Source organism: Triturus cristatus, chromosome 2_1, assembly GCF_964204655.1.
Source record: "Triturus cristatus chromosome 2_1, aTriCri1.1, whole genome shotgun sequence".
Classification (NCBI taxonomy): domain Eukaryota; kingdom Metazoa; phylum Chordata; class Amphibia; order Caudata; family Salamandridae; genus Triturus; species Triturus cristatus.
Genome location: NC_140581.1, coordinates 988054183 through 988080256, shown reverse-complemented (window position 1 = coordinate 988080256; position 26074 = coordinate 988054183). Strand labels below are relative to the sequence as shown.

General features: G+C 44.6%; 1 protein-coding gene across 1 annotated transcript in view; it reads left to right on the top strand.

Moving 5' to 3' along the window:
* METTL14 (methyltransferase 14, N6-adenosine-methyltransferase non-catalytic subunit) overlaps positions 1-22871 on the top strand; it is a 258367-nt gene extending 235496 nt beyond the window's left edge. Inside the window, exon 11 of the mRNA XM_085634353.1 lies at positions 21790-22871. Within this exon, the coding sequence (XP_085490479.1) occupies positions 21790-22100 (311 nt within the window). The 3' untranslated portion in view covers positions 22101-22871. The remainder of the gene's footprint in view (positions 1-21789) is intronic.
* The last annotated feature ends 3203 nt before the right edge of the window (positions 22872-26074 follow it).

Genomic DNA, 26074 nt, shown 5'->3' with positions numbered 1-26074 from the left:
AGTTGCACACAGCCGGTTTGGTGATGCAAGCAAGATGGATTATTGGATAACTGTTCTGTTCTCAATTTGCTACAGGCATGTTTATAACGGCTGGCCATCTTTGACAGTACTCTTGCCTCCAGCCTTTCCTAGTATGTGTAAACTGTACCTTCCTGATGACAGTAGATGAAGATTGTGCAGAACATGCAGGGCTAGGCCATAAACAACTTATGTAATGGAAAAGACCGGTCATCTCAGGTTGGCAAGTCTTTCACCCAGTCAAGGCCACCATAAGCGCAGAACAAGACCACATTGCATATCCCAAGAAGAGATGCGGCGGTCCGTGTTCAATAGAGTTAGCCAGCAACTTCCAAATATAAATAAGATATTTAGCTACAGTGACTATTAGGTGAAGCCTCGTCTACCCTTTTCATCACCAGTGGCCTGTGGATCCCAGTGTCCATGGCTCCTTTCAACTCATTACTGTCCAATACTGTGAATCCGAAACTCTCCTGCTGTGTGTTTCCCAAATAAGTACGCACGCATCCACACATTTCTTGTTAGTACTTGGAAAAAGCTGTAAATGCAATTGAGCTGGACCTGGTGGAGTTTAGATCTTTTACTCTGCGTACCATATTGTGTAGCCTGAAGAAGTCCGGTGTAGGCCATGTACCTGCACTCCTGCTTAAAGGAAACTTGTTTCACTTTGACAGTTTGGGAAATTCAGAGATTCTTCTGGTGTTTTGCCTTTAGGGTAAAGCAAGAAGTCATTGAGGGCGTAGGACAGGCCAGTAGGTGGGGGGGGGGAGGGAGGGGAGGGGGGGGGGGTGGGGGGAGAGAGAGAGAGAGAGAGAGAGAGAGAGAGAGAGATTGAGAGAGAGAGATTGAGAGAGAGAGATTGAGAGAGAGAGATTGAGAGAGAGAGATTGAGAGAGAGAGATTGAGAGAGGCGGAAAGCCGGAGGTTAGCACGCTGCTTCAAAAAATTGTATTTTAACGCTGTCACCACTATTTTTCACTTACTGTTGTTTTTAATTTCGGTAACTGACCACGAAGCTCCCCTGAGCAGAAGCGCTGCAGTCAAGCGCTCAGCCTGCCCTCCTAGACCCTCCAAAACACAGCGAGCCCACGCTGCCTGAGAGGAAAACGCCCACACCGCCAGCGCGGTCGAAGGCGAAGCCACGCCCACTGCGAGGCCACGCCCACCGGATTACTTAAACGCTCCCGAGAGCGCAACACCCACTTCTGATTATACTCCCTCTGAGGCGGAAAGACGGAGGTTAGCACGCTGCATCAAAAAATTGTATTTTAACGCTGTCACCACTATTTTTCACTTACTGTTGTTTTTAATTTCGGTAACTGACCACGAAGCTCCCCTGAGCAGAAGCGCTGCAGTCAAGCGCTCAGCCTGCCCTCCTAGACCCTCCAAAACACAGCGAGCCCACGCTGCCTGAGAGGAAAACGCCCACACCGCCAGCGCGGTCGAAGGCGAAGCCACGCCCACTGCGAGGCCACGCCCACCGGACTACTTAAACGCTCCCGAGAGCGCAACACCCACTTCTGATTATACTCCCTCTGAGGCGGAAAGCCGGAGGTTAGCACGCTGCTTCAAAAAATTGTATTTTAACACTGTCACCACTATTTTTCACTTACTGTTGTTTTTAATTTCGGTAACTGACCACGAAGCTCCCCTGAGCAGAAGCGCTGCAGTCAAGCGCTCAGCCTGCCCTCCTAGACCCTCCAAAACACAGCGAGCCCACGCTGCCTGAGAGGAAAACGCCCACACCGCCAGCGCGGTCGAAGGCGAAGCCACGCCCACTGCGAGGCCACGCCCACCGGATTACTTAAACGCTCCCGAGAGCGCAACACCCACTTCTGATTATACTCCCTCTGAGGCGGAAAGCCGGAGGTTAGCACGCTGCATCAAAAAATTGTATTTTAACGCTGTCACCACTATTTTTCACTTACTGTTGTTTTTAATTTCGGTAACTGACCACGAAGCTCCCCTGAGCAGAAGCGCTGCAGTCAAGCGCTCAGCCTGCCCTCCTAGACCCTCCAAAACACAGCGAGCCCACGCTGCCTGAGAGGAAAACGCCCACACCGCCAGCGCGGTCGAAGGCGAAGCCACGCCCACTGCGAGGCCACGCCCACCGGATTACTTAAACGCTCCCGAGAGCGCAACACCCACTTCTGATTATACTCCCTCTGAGGCGGAAAGCCGGAGGTTAGCACGCTGCATCAAAAAATTGTATTTTAACGCTGTCACCACTATTTTTCACTTACTGTTGTTTTTAATTTCGGTAACTGACCACGAAGCTCCCCTGAGCAGAAGCGCTGCAGTCAAGCGCTCAGCCTGCCCTCCTAGACCCTCCAAAACACAGCGAGCCCACGCTGCCTGAGAGGAAAACGCCCACACCGCCAGCGCGGTCGAAGGCGAAGCCACGCCCACTGCGAGGCCACGCCCTTAACATCTACTACAAATGTGTCGGCCATTCCAGCGCAGCGGACAAGCGCAGCGGGAGCGCCGTTTGCGCGCCGAAGGCGCGCCTAAGGCAAGCCCGTCTGCGCCCGTCCGCGCACGACCGGGCCTAGGGCCAGACTATATGCCTGTCCCAGCCGCCTCTAAGGTAAGCTATTCCCGCAGAGAGCTCCTCAGCCTTAGACCCACTAAAAACAGCTCATGTCTGGCACTACACGACCCCACTGTCCCTTTTCGCCGCTGTGACAAATGCAAACCAGGCAATCTTTCCCTTCCAAAACCCCCCGTCCCTCCCCTGTCCTTAAAATCTCGACCCTTAACTGCAGATCACTTCCCAAACATGCCCTGCTTATCAACCATCTTATTGTCGACCTTAAACTGGACATACTTTTCCTCACAGAAACCTGGATTACGGAGCATTCCAACGCTGACGTCGTCCTAGCTCTCCCCCCGGGCTTCCTCATTATGTCTCAACCCCGTCCCCTAGGTAGAGGAGGTGGTTTAGCCATTATCCACAGGGACCACTTTATCTGTCGATCCAAAGACTGTGCGATCCAAGACTCAGAGAGCTGTCTCTTCACGATTCAGCTGTCTTCGACGAACTCCCTGTCAGGCCTTCTGGTGTATCGGCCGCCAGGCCACTCTGGCCCCTTCACAGCCGCCCTCCTGGAAACCGTTTCCTCCGCGGCACACCCGACACCTAACTTCCTTATAACAGGCGACCTAAACATCCATCTCGAGGATCCCCTTGACACTGGGGCAACCGACTTTATTGACGACCTAGCGGCCTTGGGTCTGCTTCTCGCCAACTCTGAACCAACTCACACGAAAGGGCACCTTCTCGACCCGGTGTTTTCCAACATCCCTTCCCTCCTTTTCATTAACTCCCAACCCCTCCCGTGGACGGACCACTTTCTAGTCACGACCCATCTCCCTGGAGCTTTCAAAAAGCCTCAAAAACCCCCCACCTTCACCAGAGACAGAGCGTGGGCCAGACTCTCGGTGGAGGATTGGTCCGCAGCCCTGGACGCTTCGACCCCCAGTCTTTCTGAGGACCCCTCCACCGCCGACTCCCAAGTCAGAGACTGGATATCCTCCACTCTCGATAATCTTATCCCTATAAAAAATCGGGAGATCAAAAATAGGATAAAAGGCCAGGCCCCCTGGTATACTCCTGACCTCAGGGATCTACGCAAAGAGTGCAAAAAGGCCGAGAGGCAGTGGAGAAAGGACTGGCTCCACAGTAACAAAGACCTCTACAATAGTGCAGTTAGACGCTACAAATCAGCTCTCAAACTTGCTAAGGCAGGATTCTATGACAACAGAATACAAAACGCCACCAATTCCACAAAAGAAGCGTACCTGATTGTCAAAGAACTCCTCAACATTCCATCAGCACCCACCGTTTCCCATGCCCCCCCAGACAGAAGTTATGACTTTGCCTCCTTCTTCGACTCTAAAATCTCGCGAATATTGGACTCTCTCCCCAGCATCACCCCCCACATCTCCACTGATACTGAGGTCTGGATCAACAGCCCGCGGCTGTCCTCCTTTAGAGCAACCTCCCTCATTGAGGTCTCCGCCACGTTAGCCAAAATGAAAAGCGGCTCTCCTCTTGACCCAGCCCCGGCCAGACTATTAAAAGCTGCCGCCCCCAGCATAGCCTCCACCATCAGGGATCTCATTAACATCTCCTTGCGCCAAGGCACAGTGCCGCCCAACTGGAAAAATGCGGTTGTCAAAGCCCTGCTAAAGAAACCCCATCTGAATCCTGACGATATGTCTAACTATAGACCCATATCACTCCTTCCCTGCATCAGCAAGATGGCGGAGAAACTAGTTAATTCCCAACTCTCCCAATTCCTTGAGACCAACAAAATCCTGCGCCCATCTCAAACTGGCTTTAGGCCCGGCCAGGGCACGGACACAGCCCTCCTCTCCGTCATTGAGGAATCAAGGCGCATTCTGGATTCAGGAGGATCAGTGGCAGTGATCCTCCTGGACCTCAGTGCCGCCTTTGACACGGTGGATCACCGTGTCCTTCTACATCGCCTGGCCAGGGCAGGAATTGTGGGCTCAGCACACGCCTGGATTAACTCCTTCCTATCAGGCCGTTCATTTCAGGTGTGGGACGGCAACTCTCGCTCAGACCCCCTTCCACTGACTTGTGGAGTCCCGCAGGGGTCCTCGCTTAGTCCCACCCTGTTTAATGTTTACATGGCCCCCCTGGAAGACGTCGTGACCCCCTATGGGATCAAAATTGTCAACTACGCTGACGACACCCAACTTGTCGTCTCCCTCTCCCAGCTGGACAAACACCCAGACAGCCTGCGGAACTGCCTCCAAGACATCTACTCCTGGATGTGCGAATCTTCCCTTAAATTGAACGGTTCTAAAACCGAAATTATGCTCCTGGGCAACAAATGGTCATCAATCCCCGCTTCGGTGTGGCCGGACACCTTTGGTGAGATACCCACTCCAAAGTCAGAAGTCAAAACGCTAGGCGTTTGGCTGGAACCAAGCCTCACCATGAAGACCCAGGCAACCAAGACCGCTGGATCATGCTTTGGCCTCCTGCGGTCAACCCGTAAAATTCTCCCTCTCCTTCCTCCAATATCCAGGAAACTGCTGGTTCAAGGGCTCATCCTAGCCAGACTCGACTATAGCAACGCCGTCTACCTCGGTGCACCGGAGTTTACCTTAGCCAAACTCCAACGGGCACAAAACGCCGCGGCAAGGATTATAATGGACCTTCCCCCCAGAGCCTCTGCCAAATCAGCCCTCAAGGCCCTGCACTGGCTCCCTGTCCGCCAACGAGTCGAGTTTAAGGCAATGTGCACCAGTCACAAACTCATTAATGGTGCCGGCCCTGCCGCCCTGAAAGACCTTGTCGCCCCCTACAAAGCCCCTAGGGCACTGCGCTCGGACGACGAGCATTTGGCCATCGTCCCTAAATTTAAGAAGGCTCGGACCGGTGGCCGTCGCTTTTCGGTCAAAGCCTCCTCAGGCTGGAACGCACTGCCTCGCCACTTGCGTCTGGAACCCTGCCACGCCCTCTTCCGGAAAAAACTAAAAACTTTCTTATTCCCTAAATAATCCTCCGGTCCCCCCCTCCTCTTGGGATATCACAGCTCTATAGCGCGGGGATGCCTCCGGGTCACCAGGCGCTTTATAAATTTATAAATAAATAAATAAATAGAGAGATTGAGAGAGATAGAGAGATTGAGAGAGATAGAGAGAGATAGAGAGATTGAGAGAGATAGAGAGATTGAGAGAGATAGAGAGATTGAGAGAGATAGAGAGATTGAGAGAGATAGAGAGATTGAGAGAGATAGAGAGATAGAGAGATTGAGAGAGATAGAGAGATTGAGAGAGATAGAGAGATTGAGAGAGATAGAGAGATAGAGAGATTGAGAGAGATTGAGAGAGATTGAGAGAGATTGAGAGAGATTGAGAGAGATTGAGAGAGATTGAGAGAGATTGAGAGAGATTGAGAGAGATTGAGAGAGATTGAGAGAGATTGAGAGAGATTGAGAGAGATTGAGAGAGATTGAGAGAGATTGAGAGAGATTGAGAGAGATTGAGAGAGAGAGAGATTGAGAGATTTCCGATCATTGTAAAATGAAGTTTTCTAATTCCATTGCAGCTGGACCGTGGCCTTCACTCTGAGGGCTGGGAGTAAAGTGTATCTGCAGCTTGTGCCCTACGACCATTATCTACTTTACATGGGCCAAAGGCATTCACAATTGGTTGGAGGTTAGTTGTGTTGGGAGCATGAATACAGGGCTCAGAGCATAGATGGTTCACGTCCTGTGCACTTGACCACTGCTCTTGGCCAAAGATTGTGGTTTTTGGTACACAAAGGAGCTGCTGCACACACTCAATGACACATCATTTGGGTTTTGGGGCATCAGCGATTCAAGCCTGGCCAAAAGCCAAGCACTTGCCCGAACATGACACCAGCTCTTTAGTACTCGTATTGACTTCCATTGCAAACATTTGTAGCTTTGAGAATGATTTGCCTGGAACCCCTGAACAACAAGATCACTGCAAGTTCTGAAAAGATTTCAATACTGTGCCTTATGCCAGGGTTTAAAAAATCTGGTAACCTAAAGATGTGCAGTGCATCAGGATAAATGAGGACACTGCTGGTAACTCAGCACCAAGAGATGGTGAACACTTCCTTACCTGTAACTTACTAAAATTATCACGAAATACATTTATGAAAATACAGTGGGGGAACCTTTGCAGTGATGTCAACAGTGTGCTCTGTCCACCATCTCCCTCTGCCCCTTTAGCACCCTAAACATTTGAATACGTTTTCTCTACAAAACTCAGTACCTGGCACAGCCTTATACTGGCATGCTCTGGGCAACATCTGGAGGAAATGAGCAGACCTCTTTTCCACATATACTTGATGCAGCCCTTGAATCCGTGTACTCTTACCCTTCAAGGCCTTATTGGGCGAAAAGAACCCAAATGTGCCTAATTACACCTATGAAAATATCCACTGTACTTGTTTTTGAAATGTTCTGTACTCTTCTTTTATTTCTTCCTTGTCTGTCCCTCTTCTCGCAGTTCCTCAAAGTTAGGAAACTGCCAGCAAGCGCAATTCGATGTCTAAGAAGTAGATACTACAGTGGGATCTCTTCCTTTGTTAGGATTTTTGATATTGTTAGTAGTGGTGGTGTTTCCAATTGATTTACCCGAGGAGGTGTGTTAAGTGTTGATAATGTACACAATTTGATGTCAGTTCCCATCTTCCGAGGGTTTGCATTAGCTGGCAGCTGTGTGGTTAAGAAGGGAGGACCTGTGAATTGGAAATGCTGTAAGTCGTCTGTTAGTCTTGATATATGTTGGCCTGCCACTTATCCTTCTACCTGCTGTGTTCCATTAAATATAAGAGACTATGGGCTAAATGTACGAACAATAGTAATACGACTTACCAAGTAGCGTTTTTTTTTGGGTTTTTTTTGTTTGCCAATCGCTATTTGGGGATCACTATTACCAATGTACATTAGGGTTATTTAATCCCTATTACCTAAATAGCGATTCGTAGTGGGTCGCATATAGACCTAGATCATGAATATTAATGAGATAGGTCGCAATTTGTGACCCACTATAATTCGCTGTGATCACAGGGATGGTGGCCTGCTGGGGTCAGAAGACCACCATGTGATTAAGTTTAAATAAAACAATCTTTTTTTTTTTAACGCAGCCTGTTTTTAGGTTGAGCCTGGGCAGCGCATGCATCGCTCTGTGAGGCATACTGTATTCAGGTAGGGACTTAAGCTACACCGATGTTTTTCATTGGCTTGTGTCATTGTCCTTTCTAAACTGTGACTTTTCAATGGTCAAAAGGTTTAGTAGGCCCTCCTCAGTACTGCCTTATCTCATTTTTTCACCTCCCATGAGGACACCCCCTGTTATGTGTGTTGTTGCTCAGTAGGCTTTAATTACAGCATCCGAGCACTACTTTCTCAAATAGCTTTGTCCTGACACACTCTCTCCTACCCCTAAAGCATTTGCAATGCAATAGGGCTCGCATTTGCGAGAGTTTAAGTTATTGGCATTGCGAATGACAATGCCTTTTATTTATGTTTTATAAACAACACATAAATAAAAGGCATTGTCATTTACAATGCCAATGTTCAAACTCTTGTTAATGCGAGACCTTTTGCATTGAAAATGCTTATTTAAGATGTTTTCTATAAATATATATTCAACACTAAAAAGACATTATTTATCTATTTCGATTTTCTTCGAAAAATATAGATTTTGTAGTTAAATATCCAAATCACAACTTTTTAAAAACCCCCCCTCTAGGAGCTCTTTTTATATATACACAACTTACGCGACAAACTAGAAGGATGGCAACCATAGTAATGCAGTTGTTTAGCTACATTTACATAGGATATATCGTGCATTTGTCTTTGTTTCCTGGACAGTTTCTCGTCCCCTGCAACTTTGTAGCAATTCAAGCTGGCTGCCACAGCAGACAAGCTCGATATCTAGCATTCCTAACTTACTGCAGTCTTGCGTTTATATTATTGTTGCTGACTTCAGCATTCCGTCGTGTAGATTTGTCGTTGCTGTGACCATAGACACTTAAGAGTGATCCAGTTCTTGATGGTAGTAAAAGAGCACCTTGTTCTGCAACCCCTTCACCGGGGGGTGAAGTTGGTCATTTCTCTGTATCCAAAGCTGAGGGCGGAGCGTTGCTCGTGTATTGTTGTTAAGAGCCGAGGCTAGATGTTCTGACTGTCAGAACCACCTCATCCAGAAGTCGCTTAACTATACTGTCTTTGATTGGAAGTGGCTGGCATGCAGCGCTTGTTTTGTTTGCTTGGGCAACTACCTGTGGGGCACCAGCATACTACAGATCTACGAAACCCAGCACGGAGAGGTGCAGCTGCTGAGCGAGGTCAGAACCATGAGGCGGGGAGGCAGGACACCTGGCAGCACAGCTATCATCTGTCTCCCTGTTAAGTTGGGTCTTTAGGCTAGTTTTGTTTTTTTAAGTTAACCTCTTCAGTGCCCATGACGAGAGAGTCTCGTCATGGAGCACGGTTGCGCTGTGCCCATGACGAGACTATCTCGTCATGAACCCCACCCACTAGTGCAACGCCCGGCACAGGAGGGGGAAAGGGCGTGGCACTGAAGGGGTTAACACCACTTGCCATGCTTGGGTAAAGAACACTTGGGTCCCAGCACGCGTATGGGTCTCTTTAGAAACACTGGACTTACCTACTAACTAATATAGCAACTGCATAGCTGTGGACTCGTTATCTTAAGTATAACTATGTTTGCACTGTCCTACATTAAAGCGGTGACTATGTAGTACCTATGTTTTGTGGAACGAGGGTTTGGTGTATGTACCACCCCTCACACAGAGTTCAATGCAAGGTGTTTTTATGAAAGATTCGACTAGCTATACTTTTTTTGCCCCCCTCTAATTTGCAGTTCCTTTGTTATGAAACTGAGACGACTGTGCGAGGCTTTTTTGTAACAAATAGCAAGCATTTGCATTGCAATAGGTCTCCTATTTGCGAGAGTTCGAGTTAATGGCATTGTAAATGATAATGCCTTTTATTTTTGTGTTTTGAAAACTTACAAGCGATGCGTAAACATGCACTTTGTACTTGTAGTCCTTGCTTACGAGAAGCAAGGCTGCCAGTAAAAGAGGTGCAGTCACTGCCAGCATTGCTTCTTAATAGCAACAACTATAAGTACAAAGTGCGTGTTTACGCATTGCTTGTAAGTTTTCAAAACACAAAAATAAAAGGCATTATCATTTACAATGCCCTTAACTCGAACTCTCGCAAATGCGAGACCTACTGCATTGCAAATGCTTGTTCTTAAAAGGAAAACGAGTTGCATTAAAAAATAATAATAATAATAAACATTCAAGTTTTATTTTTTAAGAGCAGGCAGTAGTCTTGGACCACTATCTGCTCTCAAAATATTTTTTCAACCATTTTCAAAAGGGGAAGTGGTTGCTTACTATTTGCAAATGGGTTACCACCAACTTTGGGTTGCAGGTAAAGTGCAAATGTTTTGCAAATGCATTTCGGTAGCAAAACATTCATACATATCAATGCGAAACGGTATTTGGAAGGGGCGCTCTAAATGCGCACCTTGTAAATACCGATTCGCAAACCCAAAATGCAATTCGGTAACAGGTAACATGTCTTTTTGCTTTTCCATATGGCCTGATTTGCAACCGCAAATAGTCTTAGTACATCTAGCCCCGAATATACAAGACAAACAGAAAAGTTTGTAATAGCGGGAATTCATATGCCTGCAGCACAGTGTGAGTACACTTTTTTGTTGGTGAACTTTCAGTATGCGACTGCTAAAACTATTAGAGTTGCAACTTTTAATGTGAAGTAAAATAATAAGTAAAATATCAACCACTGTCTTGTTGAAAATCAATTGCTAAAAATTGCTGACGAGCTTATGATGAAGTGTTCTTTGCATCTGGTTGACAGCTTATACCGAAGGACTGTAAAATTAATTCAGCCAAAACCTGTGCAAGGATATAGATATTTTTTTTTTTTAATGTTGACATTTTATGTGGAATTTGATACAACCAAAAATTATGAGCATTTTTAATGGGACCTGTCTGCCGGCACTTCCATGTCCCTAGTGTGCTTAAAGACAAGAATGGCTCTGAGGGTGGACTCCTGCCTGCACTACAATTTTGGAGTTGGGAGAATTTGGTGTCTCCTTCCGGCGACACAGATCATGATAGCAGTCTGGAATAAAGCTAAAAAAACTATTGGGTGGCACATAAACCAACAAGAAAAACACCATTCTGGAAGGGTCACTGCCTTCCCGAAATGCAAACAATGTAGGGATTTGAGGCCTTGTTTCTGCTCGGGATCTCAAAGTGGGAGACCTACTTGAAGACGGCCCGATCATGCCGTGCTCCTTGCTTCAATGAGAATATGGGGTGAATGCAAATCAGTTCCTCATATATGCAAAAATAAGACATGCATGGAGGGCTTCCTGGGGATGGTATCCTGGAATATGCCCCGCTGGAAGGATGGCTTCTCCCAGAGGAGGTGGGGAAAGGTGCAATCTCCTTAACGTATAGAACCCTAAATAATAACATGCTAGATACCCTACATAGGCTGCAGGAAAAATGGGTGATGGAGGTATAGGAAACTGAAGCACATCGATTGGGAAGAAGCCCTGATGCACCTGAAGAAGGTAGCAATCAGACCCCGGCTTTGTCTAGTACAATTCAAAATAGTACAGAAAGTGTACAATGATTCACGTCGATTGCTTGCCATGTGTTCGGCGCAGATCCTGCATTGTCTGAGATCTTGGGGTGAGGAGGGCTTTCTTCTATACGATCTGGAGTTTCCCCCTGATTCAGGACTACTGGGTTGCAGTTATTGGGGACCTTAATGGCGTGTTCTCGGAACAATCCGTTGGATGTTAAATTCCTTCTCTTGGGGATCCCTAATGACAATGACCTACCACAGGCTCAGCTTCTGCTCTGCGGCCGTGTCGTGACAAAGAGAGAAATAGCTCGATACAGGGGGGCACAGGAGTGCCCAACACTACAGGAATGGAACCGAGGTATGGACATGTACATGGTGGCTGAAAAAGCTGCATATTCCAGCTTGGGCTGCCCGAAACATTTGTATGGTTTGGAGTAAATGGATGCATTATTAATCTCTGGAGATGCTAGAGGACCGTGGGAGACAAGGTTGGGAAGTGTCCTGAAGACGGCGGGGGTGTTGTTACCTGCTGTATTGATGTTTACAAATTGGTGCTGATTCCTGCTATTGAATCTGTACTGGCCAATGTGTATCTGGGGAGGGGGTGGTGAGGGTTTCAATGGATGTTATTTGCTTTTGCTGCACTGTTTTGATAATAAAAAAAAAAGAGAATGTCTCATCACCTATCCGTTATTGGGTTTAAAAAGGACACTGATGGATTCCATTCCATTTTGAAAAAAGAATCCTTATTGTGAATGCTTAAAACTCCTCATCTTTCAATGTTACTTTTTGCAGATATTATTGTACTTCTCTTATTGCATATATTACTGAGGGCATCAAGCCAGAACTTGCAACGCTTTAGAAATATTAAAAAGCATGCAAAATCAAGATATTTGTTTACCATATAAGCCCCAGTTCCAGTCTTGGGTTATCCTGTATCCTTCTGACCTATGCCTCAAATCAGTTTCACGGAGACTAGCTCATTTTCTACAAGTGTCCTCCCGCAGCCTTGGAATTTTCTGTGTCACTCTGATTAGCCCGGAACCACTACCACAGCATTAGCTCCACGCTGGCTGAATGACTTCATGGCGCTGTGAGACCTAGTGCAAGAGCTTGGCAGATTAAGGTTAGCAAGGTTTTAACTGTGGTAAGTGTCATGATTTTCAATGGTCTGAATACATTTTGTCAGCTTTCCATAAAGCAGTGGCTGATAAAAAAAAAAAAAAAAAAAAGTCTGTCCTGCTCATAATAAGGAGGTTTGGATAGTTTGGTAATATCTGAAACTGCCTGTCAGTGGGAACTACTATTTAACCCAAACCTTGTTGCTGTAAGCGCTGATCTCAGGTGACTGCTTACCCACCTGCCTGTAACACTCAAGATAATTATTGATAATTGCCCGCCCCATCTACACATGTCAAGCAGGATTACTTTAGAAGCCATCCCAGTCATTGGATGTAAATCCTACCATATTAGAAGAATGTTCAAATCGTCAGTTATCATCAAGTAATTGACGTCATCAGTAAAACTTAGAAAATTGTGCTCGATGATTTGAAGATGACTTGAAAATAGGTACCCGTTGACTCCTAGATGAGATTGTTCCTGATGATTTTAGGATGACTTCAAAATGAGCTTCTGATGACTTCACACGATGAGTTTGCTCTTGATGATTTGAGAATGATATCAAAACTAGTATCTGATTACTGCACAAGGATCGTTTGCATTAAAAAAGATGAGCGTTCCTAAATGCTTGCGGATAATTTACTGATTCTTTTCAAAACAAGTTTGCCATTTTTGTTTCAGTTTTGAAGTGTAACCAGTTGGGTGTTGTCTGGAGTATTTGCTATTGATTGCACAGTGACTTCATGTAATATCTAATGATCAGCATCTGATATACATCAAATAGCGTGTTAATTTAGTCACAGCTTACTATTTTTACTGGCTTTTGTTACTTACAAATCAATCTTATTAATTATAATTGGTAGAGCAAACAATTAAAATCTTAAAATGTTCAACATATATTAATTATGCAAATTGGACTATGCGCAACACAAAGCCTTCACTTAAAGGGCCATAAGCCTTTCTTTTGTTAAAGTTTCTTCTTGGTTGGGGGTTTTCTGGCGCCTAATACCGAGATGCTAATGGAGTGGGGGGAAAACAGGGCACTCAGATTATCAGTTCACAAGTGCTTAAGAAAACCTATAATTTGGAGACATGTTTTTGATTTAGTTCAACCCTTTTATGTACGAGACATGCGTGTGCTGTAAAAATGGCAGATGCATCTGTACGGCGGTTACAAGGTGTAGGAGTCACACACCGACCATACTAGTATGCATTATATTTTAAGGGTACTTGGTCTGGAAATATAGAAAGTCATAGTATAAGCAATCCTTTTTTGATCATTATGTAAGAGTTTCTCGTCAGGACTGAAAGCAAGCTATGACGTTTGATTGTGTATTGTGATTTATGGTACGTAATGGACTGTATTTCGGGCCTGAATAATATGTGTAAAAATCAATAAAATATGTTTGAAAAAAGGGGTTTAATATATTATTAAACAAATAGAGTACCTCAACCTTCCGCTTGACGTAATGCAGAGTGCTCCAGTTTTCCGACTATGAGGCTTTAACAGGTCCCTGTTGAAATCAGAGGGACACATATGATTATCTTTTTGACTTTGATTAGAGCCCCCTAACCTATGCCATTTGACCAGTGACCGTGACCTTAGTTTTCCAGCTTATAGCTTCGGTCATTTAACTTTCATTCAGTCAATTAATTTATTACGCTTTCAGCCTATTAGATGCAGACTCTTGCATGTCGTGAAATCTGAATATGATCTGTCATTCTTTAACGCCTGCTACACAAAGCTGAAAGACACACGAATGAAAGTATTTAACCTGATATATTAGGAGGCTGTAGTAAGGATCTTTGAGGCACACTGCATATCAAATGAGCAAATGCAGATGCGAATGATGAGTGTTGCACCAGCAATGTGCAGTTGGAAAGAAATTCGGAAATCCAAAAAGGAGCTGTTTCTCAAATATTCCTCCACAGCGCACTGCCAGCTGGAAGAGAAAACTATTATTTGGCCCATGCTGCATTTGGTAACCTTGGTCCCCACTTAACCTATTACTTTATTGAATACAGACCTGGATTTTGACAAACAGGGCAAGTGGATGAGGAGACATTTCGAAAGTCAAGGGGAAGAAAATCGTCCCATGCAGAGCATTAGTGGAAGAGGTATTTGGTGCCACTACCAGTTCAGTAGCTCATTTCTCCATGGTAGCAGCAACACCTTTCCCTTTCAGCTTCTCTACCACTGGACATTGAGTGTACCATCCTCCTTTCCATATATCGTGGTATGCGCATCAAAAATTGAGTCCTTGGCTTATTTTAGCTAGTATATCCCCAAAGAACTTTGTGGGTGACTTCAGACCACTGTCATCAAAGGAAAGCACATTGCCTTTGTTTTGCTTAATTGTGCTCCTGGGCACTTGCTACAGCCACCCAAAGCCTGAACTGCAGGGTAGATTTACATTATTAGGCTCAGCTTCATTTGTCCTACTTCTCCAGAATTAATCAAGATAATGCCATGAACCTTCCCTTTACCCAGAGTAAGCTGAAAACTTGATGCAAATTCATAGCCTTACATGTCAAGCTCTTTTAAGCCTACTCTGGGGTCCTTTCAGGGTCTTAAAACCTTTGACTTTGAGGATAATGCCATGTCACTGTAGGGTTTTTAAGGTTTCATCAACTGTCAGAACCCCAAACATCGGTCGAACAAAGGAGGATGTACCAGAAGTACAAAAAAGCCTTTTACTTCTTCAAGTAGTATTTCTTTCCCACAGCAACTGCAGAGCAGAAGTAAAATTATTTCCCGTTATTCACCTTACCCATGAATGCATGCAAACAATTTTTTTTCGTCTTCTTTCTCATCCAAACTGCGTGTTTCTGATAAACATGAGCTGCGTATGCGGTGCACAATATGAATTAACGCCTGTGTCATTCTTTACCCCCACATCTTCAGTCTCTTGCTCCCAAAACAGTCTTTTGAATTGGAAACATTGGGATAAATGGATATATCCTCTCGGCTATCAAGCAATATTTTAGTGTGCAGTTGATCTAAGATTTGCATATCCCAGCGGACATCCAGCACAAACCAATCCCTGCCATTTATGTTGGGGCTACTCTTCAAATGCAAGAAGTTCCACTGGGTTTGGCCTAGGGTCATTGGGTCTTAGCCAAGGAGATGGTGATGTTCAGTGTTCATATCCAGCAGTATCGATAAACTTGAGAAATACTCCTAAAGTCCTACAAATGGATTTTCTTAATCGGAGTGGGTTGATCATAGTATATTCTTGCCCCCAAGTAATGCTGGTAAGTCATCAAACACAGACATATTTTCAGCAACCTTGCATTCATTACCACATGGTGACCCCTGAGGGCTCTCTGCCCAAGGTATTGCCCAGATTGTCATCCTGCTTCAAAGTTCTAATGCTCTTAGTAGCACAACCAGCAGTTTGATCCTCAGTGGGCTTAGATTCCTGACTGTTGGAATATATTGGGCAGCATTCATTTGTGGTGCCGTGAAGCAAATTAGTTGTTCCACCTCCCCTTTGCTCTTCTTGAACCACAGGCAACAGTCTGTCTGGTGAAAAGGAAATGTAGCCCATTTTCAGTGCATGACCTAGTCTCTAAAGACGCATCGGAAAGACTGGATTGACTGCAGTTTCTTTTGCCCTAGAAGTGTTTCTGCTGTGCTACCATCGCAAACGTCATAGTTCTCATGGACAACATGAGTATCATGTTCTAAGTCCACAAGCAACCTAGACTTCATCATCTTATCTGCCGATCTACAAGGATGGTACATAAAATGGTGCAAAAGGGATCCTGGGTAAGTAGTTTTTTTTAGAAAAGTCAGTCAGAATGACTGAATACTGTTGTTCCTGCAGAATGTATACTCTTCTTGCCTTTGGCTCGCCCACGCCTTTCTTCCTTAATATGCATTAGAAAATTCCCAAACTTGAAATATAATGGGGGAGACATTCATAACTAGTGTAGCTAGACGTCCAGCTGATAGTGTTTCTAGCACATGTGGTGGCTTTGCAAATGACAAAGACATCAGCTTGTCTTAGAAAGGTGACTCCCTCTTTGTTCAAGGTGATGGCTTTATGATAAACATTTTTCCGGAAGCATGAAGCGCGAAATGTAGACTCATTTAAATTGATGCTCATTCAAAGTACTGTCTCCCACATACACTTTACAGTTATACTGCAGCAAAAAACTAAAGATGCATGACGCGTATGTACGTCTCTACAAAAGTATAAGATTTGCACATCTTTCTATTCTTCTTAGTGTAGTGTAGCATCACTGTAGATAAACGCTAGCATTGGTATTAGCAAGGAAATGGACCCATGAGCAGGAAGTTGGAGGAAGCTTCGCATTTGCCTACTACTCTCTTAAAATGCTTTCAGTACTGTTTTATACTATATTTACACATCGTAAGCATAACGTAGTTTTATTATTTTATTCATTTATTTATTTTAAAGCACTAGTAAAAAACCTAAAGGCTGCCTCAGAGCTCACCACTGCAGCCATTGTACGACCAAAGCAATTGCCTTGGGAACTCCCATTGAAGTCCTTTATGTGTCATTAACTTATGTGGTGTGATGTAGTGATGAGGGTTGCTCATCAGTCAGGATTTCAGCTGGTCCTTCCTGCTTTTTGTCCTATTTCTTAAATCTTCCTTTTAACTACTTTAGTTTCTAACAAAAACATAAAGTAGCCAGCTTTTTGTCTTTAAACCCTGTTTGGGGGAGTATCTCCCATGTAAATGTTGCCTAGCTAATATTTTCTCTCACATAAGACTTATCTGGACTAAACCAGTGCTTTCTACAAATTGTAGAGATTTTGTGATTTTCTTTTTCCTCCCCATGCAAAACAGGTAGTGTATTTTGAATGTATGTAAAGACATTATTAATGAGTAATCTTTTTAAATAGCTTTCTTATTTTTCAGTAGAAGAAGGCAATTTAGGTTAGATTCCTTCTGACTTTAACAACAGTTGTACAATTCTAGACATTAGTTTGACAACATTACTATTTACCCAAATTATATGAACATCAGTGTTTACTCATTGTAGATGATTGATTGGTTGGTATCTCAGATTAGAGCAAGCATTAAAAATAGTAATAAACTCTCAAAGGCCACAGATATCGTGTGCTAGGTAGATACGGATATAATTTGGTTGCACATGCGGGTTACATGACTGGCTCACGCGGAATGGGGATCCTGGTCAAAACGGGTCTCCCTTTGGTTGTTGGAAAAATCTGGCACGATCCCCTTGGGAGGTATGTGGCCCTCACAGGGACATGGGAAGGACAGACGGTTAATATTGTCTCCTGTTATATACCGCCGGCAATGCGGGCCGAGGCATTGGCAGGGCTGGGGACCTTGTTGGTCGACCTTCCACAGGGTCTCTTAGTATTGGGCGATGACATGAACTCTGCCATCAACCCGGGGCTTAATAGAGAATCCACATCAACCAGAGAGGAACCACTCTGCATGTTCGTTGAAGCGATGGGTCTGACAGACCTTTGGCGACTGCATAACCCATACACTCACCAATACACCTTTTACTCCGCCGCCCACGGTAGTTATTCTAGACTTGACCATATACTGACTCACAGAGGTGGAGAGACATGGTTCTCTAATGCTAGAATTAGTCCACAGGGTATTTCGGACCACTCGCCAGTAGAAGTAATGGTGAGGGGACCGATTCGAACATATGCCCTGCCACCCAGGCTGAATTTGTGGTTCTTTAGGAACAAAGAAAATACTCAATAAGTCCGGGAACGGGCACAACTCTACTTCCAGGAAAATGAGGGGACGGTTGAGGAGGCATTTACCTTGTGGGAGGAATTTAAACCAGTCATGAGGGGTCATGTCCAAGCCTGCATAGGAGGTAATAATAAAGAAAAGAGACTGCAGTGGGATAAACTAAAGGTGACAACAATGGAGATGGAGGCTACCTACCTGGAGGGTGGGAGAACTGACAACGAATTAGCGCATCGGTTAGAACTTAAGAGGCAGGAACTGTTCGCCTGGCGCAAGATCGGCTGCACTCGCTACACAGAGACGAATTTACGACCTAGGAGACAAAGCCTACAAGATGATTACCTGGTTAGAAAAGAGAGACAGGGAAAGGAGCTGTGTAGCAGAAATATGCGACAAAAGCGGTCAGGCGTACTCTACTGGAGACGATATGACACAGATCTTTGCAGATTACTATGAGGAAATACATGAGTCCAACCCAGCTCGGTCAGCCACAGATTGTTGTGAACTACTAGAGGAAATGAGACTACCGGTACTGTCGGAGGAAGAAAGAGAAAGTATTGACAGGGACGTAACCGAGGAAATAGTAGGAGCCATACAAGACCTACAGGCAGGGAGGGCACCGGAACCAAACGGTTTACCCGTGGAGCTCTTCAAATGCACAGCAAGTATAGTGGCCCCATATCTCCTAGACATGTTTAATGGGGCGAGAGAGCAGGGATGTTTATCAGTTGATCAGCGGACAGAAACTATTGTGGTAATCCCCAAGGCGGGCAAACCAGCGGATCAGTGTAACTCGTACCGGCCGATATCCTTGTTAAACATGGAGGTTAAAATACTGGCCGAGGTCCTGGTGAATCGACTCCTAGTTCCAATCATGACCCTGATACACCCAGACCAATCAGGCTTTATGCCCCACTGAAGTACTTGGCTCAGTTTTCGACGACTGTACGGGGTGATGCACCTGGTAAAGACCCAGGGGTGGAGGCAGCACTACTGTCTCTGGACGCCCGCATGGCGTTTGATAGTATAGAGTGGCATTACCTGTTTGAGGGTGGGTTTGGCCCACAATTCCAGTCATGGGTTAAGTTGCTGTACATGCATCCCCTGTGTCTCACGCCTTTGCTCTCCATAAGGGCACACGGCAGGGGTGCCCTCTTTCACCGTTTCTATTCACATTGGCGCTCGAGCCACTGGCGGCATGGGTGAGTGGGAACCCGGTGATCACCGGTATCTACGGGGGGAACATTGGGAGGAGAGGATATCGCTATACGCGGACGATGTCCTTCTATACTCGACGAGACCAAGGTTCACAAACCGGTTACGGCTAATTTTTTAAGCTCTTTGAAGGGTACTCTGGTAACCAGATTACCTGGGATAAGTCACTCCTGTACATGCTATCGGATGGATCACCTCCAATACTCGTTGCCGACTATAAGTTGCAGGTTAAGGATGGTTTCAAAATTTTTGACTATACAAATAGCCAAAACAGACGCGGGATTTCTAGCAGGGAATTTACAACCACAACTGGAACGCTTACGGAGAGACGTCGCCCACTGGAGAAAGCTGCCGATATCTCTTACGGGAAGAGCTGTGCTCTTCAAGATGATGTCGTTACCACGAATACTATATGTTGTGCAAAACACCCCTTGTCCGATACCTGACAAATTCTTTAAAGATGTGGATAGTGAATTAAGAACACTTCTGTGGGATGGTGAGGGGGCGAGGATTGCATTAGCCAAGTTACCGAAAGGAGTTTGAGGGTGGTCTGGCCATTCCAGATTTACAAAAGTACTACTGGGCCTCACACTTGATGGTAATCAGTGACTGGGTGTTTACGGATAGGAATGACCCGGCATACAGAGTGGATCACTGGGCAATGGGGGCCAGAGGACATCAAGGAGTGCTATATAGTCGGGGGAAGAAAGAAAGCATGCCATCCCATACACAGATAGTAGTAAATGTGTGGACGAGAGCCAATCGATTTTTGGGTTGGGCTAACAGACTGACAGAACAGACCCACCTATGGGACAGCGATATGCTTCAGGAAGTAGGCAGACTACAGGGTTTCGGTAAATGGAAACTGATGGATATAGTGCTCCTAGGAGATGTGTGGCGGAGACAGGCCATGCTCAAGTTCCCCGAGCTAAAGAAGGAATATCTATTAGCGCATACAGAACATTATAGGTACTTGCAGATTAAACACGCACTGGGCAGGCATCTTAAAGAGGGGGAGCAGATACCCGAATAAAGCCCGCTTGAGGACAGGATCCAATCCCCGAAAAAGCACTGTCCTGCACCTATAAGAAGATTATCAATAATGCCCCGGACCTCCTCATAAAGCTAAGAGAGTCCTTGGAATCTGATGTGGGCCTGCTGGAGGATGATGACTGGGTGGAGGTGGTGCAAAGCCCTAGAGAGGTGGCGATCAGGGCAAGGTTCAGCCTTGTCCAACTGAGAATCCTACAGTCTTACTCCACCAGTGTGCTCATGTTCAAGCTGGGGCGCATACCCACGGAAAATTGTCAGAGGGGATGTAATCAGAGGGGTACCATCTTTCTTATTATATGGGAATTCCTGATCATACAGCGGTATTGGCAGGGGTGACGCAGATAATGGCGGACGTCTTGGGACAGGAAGTTCCTATTGAAGCCAGGTGGCATGTGTTATGTATATCGGGGGAACAGACGTGGCCTAAATACCCAAAAATCTGGCTGCTAGTGGCTGCAATTGTGGCCAAAAGAAATATTGCCGGGTCCTGGGGAGCCATGCAACTGCCGATAGTGACACGATGGAAGAGAGATATGGACTGGTGCTGTGCTGCTGAAAAAGCAGTATATGAAAGCAGGGGATGCCCCAAGAAATGGGAAAAGTGTGACAGCAATGGGAAGTATACAGGGACAACTTGGAGATACCTGAATGCTAAGAACGGGAGGGGGTGGTGGACAGGGAGTGTCTCGGGCTGGGAACCTGATTGAACAGTTGAATATGTTACATACATTTATATGTTACAGAATGTGCAGTATGGAGAGGAAGATGTATTACCGAACATTGCCTATTGTGATGCTGTATATTGATACTGACGAATGTTTAATAAAAAGATCGATTTTTAGAAAGTGGTCTTCTCGTTTTGCATCCTGTTTCTATGACTGGGAAATACTACTAAGTGGTCTGTTCTCATAATGAGGGAGTTCTTATTTTATTCCAGTCTGGGTATCACCATCCTATTCAGAACATATCGTCCCTACAACCCCTAAGATCAGATATTGTTTATTTTCCTCGTTTTTAGTTTTGTGTTAGAACTGAAACATCTATTCTTGATGCACAGCTTCTAAGAAGGCTGTGCCTAAGCAAGCTCAGTTCTTAGAAGTGTAAGTCCTATTTTATTTTTGCGGATCTCAACAGTAAAAAATGCATTTAAAATTAAAAAACAAGTATATTTTTATTTTGACGTACTTTTTCTCCAGTGTATCCAAATCCCACTGGCTGCACAGGTATTATTCTTATTCACTTATCTCGGTTATTGCTTTCAGAGTAACCTGAGTGGAAGCAAATATGCACTGGTTAATACACAAACGGAATTAAGATGGATAAGCGGTAGCATAAAATCATAGTGAAGTTGCTCAATGTTGCACTTTGGTGATATTTATGATGTTGGAAAACTAATGTGTGTGAAAATGTATGATTTTAAGTGGTCTGTGCAGGCTGTTGACTGAAATAGTACATAACTTTTATAAATTACTCATAGTTTGTTCTCATCCCATTCTCTAGGATGGCTTACAGTGGGGCCCACACTCACCAACAGTAACTTTAATGCTGAAACGTATGCTTCCTACTTCAGTGAGCCAAATTCAGCTTTGACTGGCTGTACGGAAGAGATCGAAAGGTTGCGACCCAAATCTCCTCCTCCCAAACTGAAAGCTGATCGAGGAGGCGGACCTTCCAGGGGAGGCGGAAGAGGAGCAGCCTCTCTTGGCCGAGGGGAGAGAGGCAGAGAAAGAATGAGAGGAAATTTCCGTGGGGAAAGAGGATTCAGAGGAGGACGCGGAGGTGCACAGAGAGGAGGTTTTCCTCCTCGCTGATTGCAGACACTCCTGTTCATTCTTGTCTTAATCTCTATTTGTTTCTTTACTCTAGAACCTTGTGGAGAATCCTTTTCACTTATCAAGTGCATCCAGCCGTCGTAAATTGTTGTAACTTACATTACCTATTTCTTGTTGTCTCGAACAGAAAGCAGGGCATTTTTATTAGGATAAAAACTCTTATGCTTCTAGAGGGCTTTGGGAGCAATTCAAGGTGGTGCTCTTCATGTGACGTAACCACACACTGTGAACTTTTTGTATTGTGTATAAGACCATAGCATATGTGTGGATGCCCTTGGACCACATTAGCAACATGGATTGGAAAAGGTTTCCATTGCTTCACTCCCTTGTGCTTCAGAGGAAAGACTGCTTTCTCAACCTTTGAAATGCCCACTTTGTTTTACTTTGAGTTCAGCAATAATTTATACAGATTTGCCAGAGCATACGGTGTGTAAATTTTCCAGTGTTGATCACGTATGCATTACAAATGCATATCTTAGTTCTGGAATCTTTTATCATAGACATTTTTAGCCAGAGAATTAGAAAAAAAATATTTTCTTTCTGGAAATTGCTAAGCAATAAGGATGTTAATAACCTGAAGGACCTGAGATGGTTTCACTACTAGAGGCATGTCTTCATTTGCGGAAATTGAATTTGAATGTTCAGATTTCATTGATCAGTATTTTACGCCTTCCCAAGTTTACAAGATGATGTCCTTACAAACCATGTCAAATAAAAGCGTACACGTTTTGATAAAATCTTTTTTCATAATATGCGTTTTGCATTTGTTTTTTAATGTAATGAGCCATTTGATTTCTATTTGTGTTGTATTTTAGCTAGCTAGTTTTAATTTTGATTATTTACAGTGCTTTTCCATTGCACAGCTTCACCTTCAGGTATTAGTCTACTTCACATGGAACTGACCCTAACATATATCAGATATGCTCAACATTAGCAAAACGATCAGTTGAGCTGTGTATATGTCATATGTTAAGGTGATCAACTGAATTGTTTGATGGTCGGGGGTAAAGCTGATGGCGAGGTAAAGGTATGCTGAATGTGAATTACAAGACAAAAAAATTGATTTGAGCAGTGACTTTAGGGACGAAATGTACATAGGCCTTGAAAAGTATGGCTATAGAGCATGGGTACTCACAAACTTTCTTTCAGGGGCCAAAATTACTGTGTGGTTTGTGGGCTCGCTATAGACTGCTTCAGAAGTCTTTCACACCTTTGCATACAATATTGCATAGAGTGGGCTTTGGTTCATCCCCCTGCTTGTGATTGCAAGGCTTTTTGTCCGTTCCATTGCCAGAACCTGATTTTAATTATTTTCTCTCTATTCTTGTGCTGGTCCCACTCCTAGAGCAATTTGGCTTTACCCTGATTGAATGAGTTGTTTCATTGAAATGCTGATATCAGTAAACCACTTTTCTTGTATTTCTTTACCATTTGTGTTTAACACTCTAGGGAAGTGCATGTCCTGCTCTTTCCCCTATATTTCTCTCATTATTTAGCTTTTCCCTTTTCTATCTCATGCTCTTTCCCTCGCTTCTCCCCTACAGTAATCTTTTGTTGTTTCCTCCCTCTGGCACAAAGTACTGACTTCACAAAGTACTGATGTCTCTCTCTTTCTCTCTCTCTCTCTCTCTCTCTCTCTCTCTCTCTCTGTCTCTCTCTCTCTCTCTGTCTGTCTGTCTGTCTGTCTCTCTGTCTGTCTGTCTCTGTCTGTCTGTCTGTTTCTCTCTGCCAGTCTCTCTGTCAGTCAGTCTGTCTCTCTCTTGGTCGATCAGTCTCCCTCTGCCAGTCTCTATCTATCTATCTCTCTCTCTCTGTCAGCCTCTCTCGGTCAGTCTCTGTCAGTCTCTCTCTCTCTGTCAGTCTCTCTCGCTCCACTTTCTCCCTCCAGTCTCTCTCTCTCTCTCTCTCTCTCCACTGTCACTGGTAATTTGGGATTACAATACCTGCAAGGTCCGCGGGCTGCCAAGGAAGGCCTGCTGGGCCGCTGGCAGGCCATACTAGGAGTACGATGGCTATAGAGGATATGAGAATCAAACAACAAGAGAGAGAGGGTCAAGAAACACACTCTTCGTCCCCCTGAAATACTAATAATAAACAACAAAAGAGTATGGGACAATTAAAGAACCTATATTACCACAAAGCAATCAAAATTTGTTAAGAGTCCTCACTCACCAACCTAGTTGGTGACATGCTTCATCATTGGACTCCCACCAGGGAGGTCTAGCACCTCCCCGGTGTGCTACAACGCCTGATTACAGCGGAGCGGGTGATTGATGTGTCAGGTGTGATAGTGCAGGTGATGTGCAAGGTGAGTGTAAAAAATGTCAGGTTACAACCAAAAACCTTTATTGTGGCAAACCTGGCATTGGTTAAAAAGGGTATAATAACTAAATACCAAATTTTGGTTAGTTAACCCTAATAGTGAGGGGAATAAAATCTGGTCAACATGTTTCTGCCATAGATAGTTGTTTCACCAGGCATTCGTCAGGACCGTGCTGCCCCGGTGGTATGCACACGCTAAGGTGCACCCAACCGTTGGCAGCGTTGTTACTTAAAAACTCACGGTTCTTGTTACCGGAGGATCTTCAGCATTTCTGAAGAAAAGGAGGTGTCTGAAAATAAACAGAGACAGCATACAACGTAAAAAGAGCATTGCTTCGTGGATTTAGGAAGGATTTACATGTTTTCATTCGCAAGGAAACCCCTTTCATTTAGTAAAACCTTATTTGGTACACACAGAATTTCATTGAGAAATAATCAGGAACTACTGTTGTGTGCAGAAAAGCTATCAATCTTTAACAGTGTGCGTTACATTCGTTCCATTTCTGAACGGAATTCGCAACTATTACACTTTCTCTTATTCAGAAATGTATTAATTGGCCAGAAAGGCCGGTTTCTCATAAACAAAGAACTCCAATATTGCCGAACCTCTCAGGGCACCAGTGGGAATCAACAGAGGACAAACAAGTTCTTCTAAGGCTTAGTCATAATCATGTCTTAGATCAGCACTCATTCACACAAAAGACTTACTAATGGCAAAAATCGGCCTCACACCATGGACCCAGGGAGGGGGATGCGCGCTTGTAGTCACACACTGCAAGAGACAATGATCAAAACGTTACCATCCGGTAACATGCTAAGGTTTTTGGGGTAGATTGTGCAATTGCAAGAGACCACCTACTTCATCAAAGCGCCGCACCCACCGGAACACCTAGCGTTCCCTCCAATTTGGATCCCGCAGGTATCGCAACTGGTCAAGGTGAAAGTTTAAATACCCCCGACATCCAATCAGTGAAAAACACAGAGCGGGTATTGCTCGTTTTCCAAAGGCGGAAGCCTCTCAATGCGTGTTACGTCATGGTACGTCTTCCTCACCAATCAGGGAAAAGGGGGCTGAGACAGTCGCTAAAAGACTAGAGCGTGAAGCAATTCAGCCATCAACACGAACCAATCGAACAGAATACAAAAGGGTGTCACCACAACACAGCGCTACACCCCGTGAGTGTAAACAAACCCAAATGCCATAATTCTTCATTGGGAAATTGAAGAAAAATAATAATAATAGATCTTGAATAAAGAAAAAAGGTCGGGTTGGGGAAACCTCTCTTTTTTAATTCAAAGCGTTTTTTTGTAAAATCAAGAACTTTATTAAATGGCACTCGTGGACATTCCAGGTGGAGTTTCATAGCGTAATAACCCCTTTTGTCTCATTGGGGTGACCATAATAGTCTACCAAAGTCAGATTTAGAGATTCAGTGCTGCATTACACTATTCCAGGGAATATTATCGTTAAGGCCTGATGTATGAGTGGCCAGACGATAAACCCATCGTTGTTCTTTCTCAAATAGTCTCTGAGTTATGTTATTCCCACCTTGTAGATGTTCAATGATGGTCCACATTAAGTCATCAATTGTGTGGTTAAAACAGAGAAAATGTTCAGTGAGTTTGGTAGT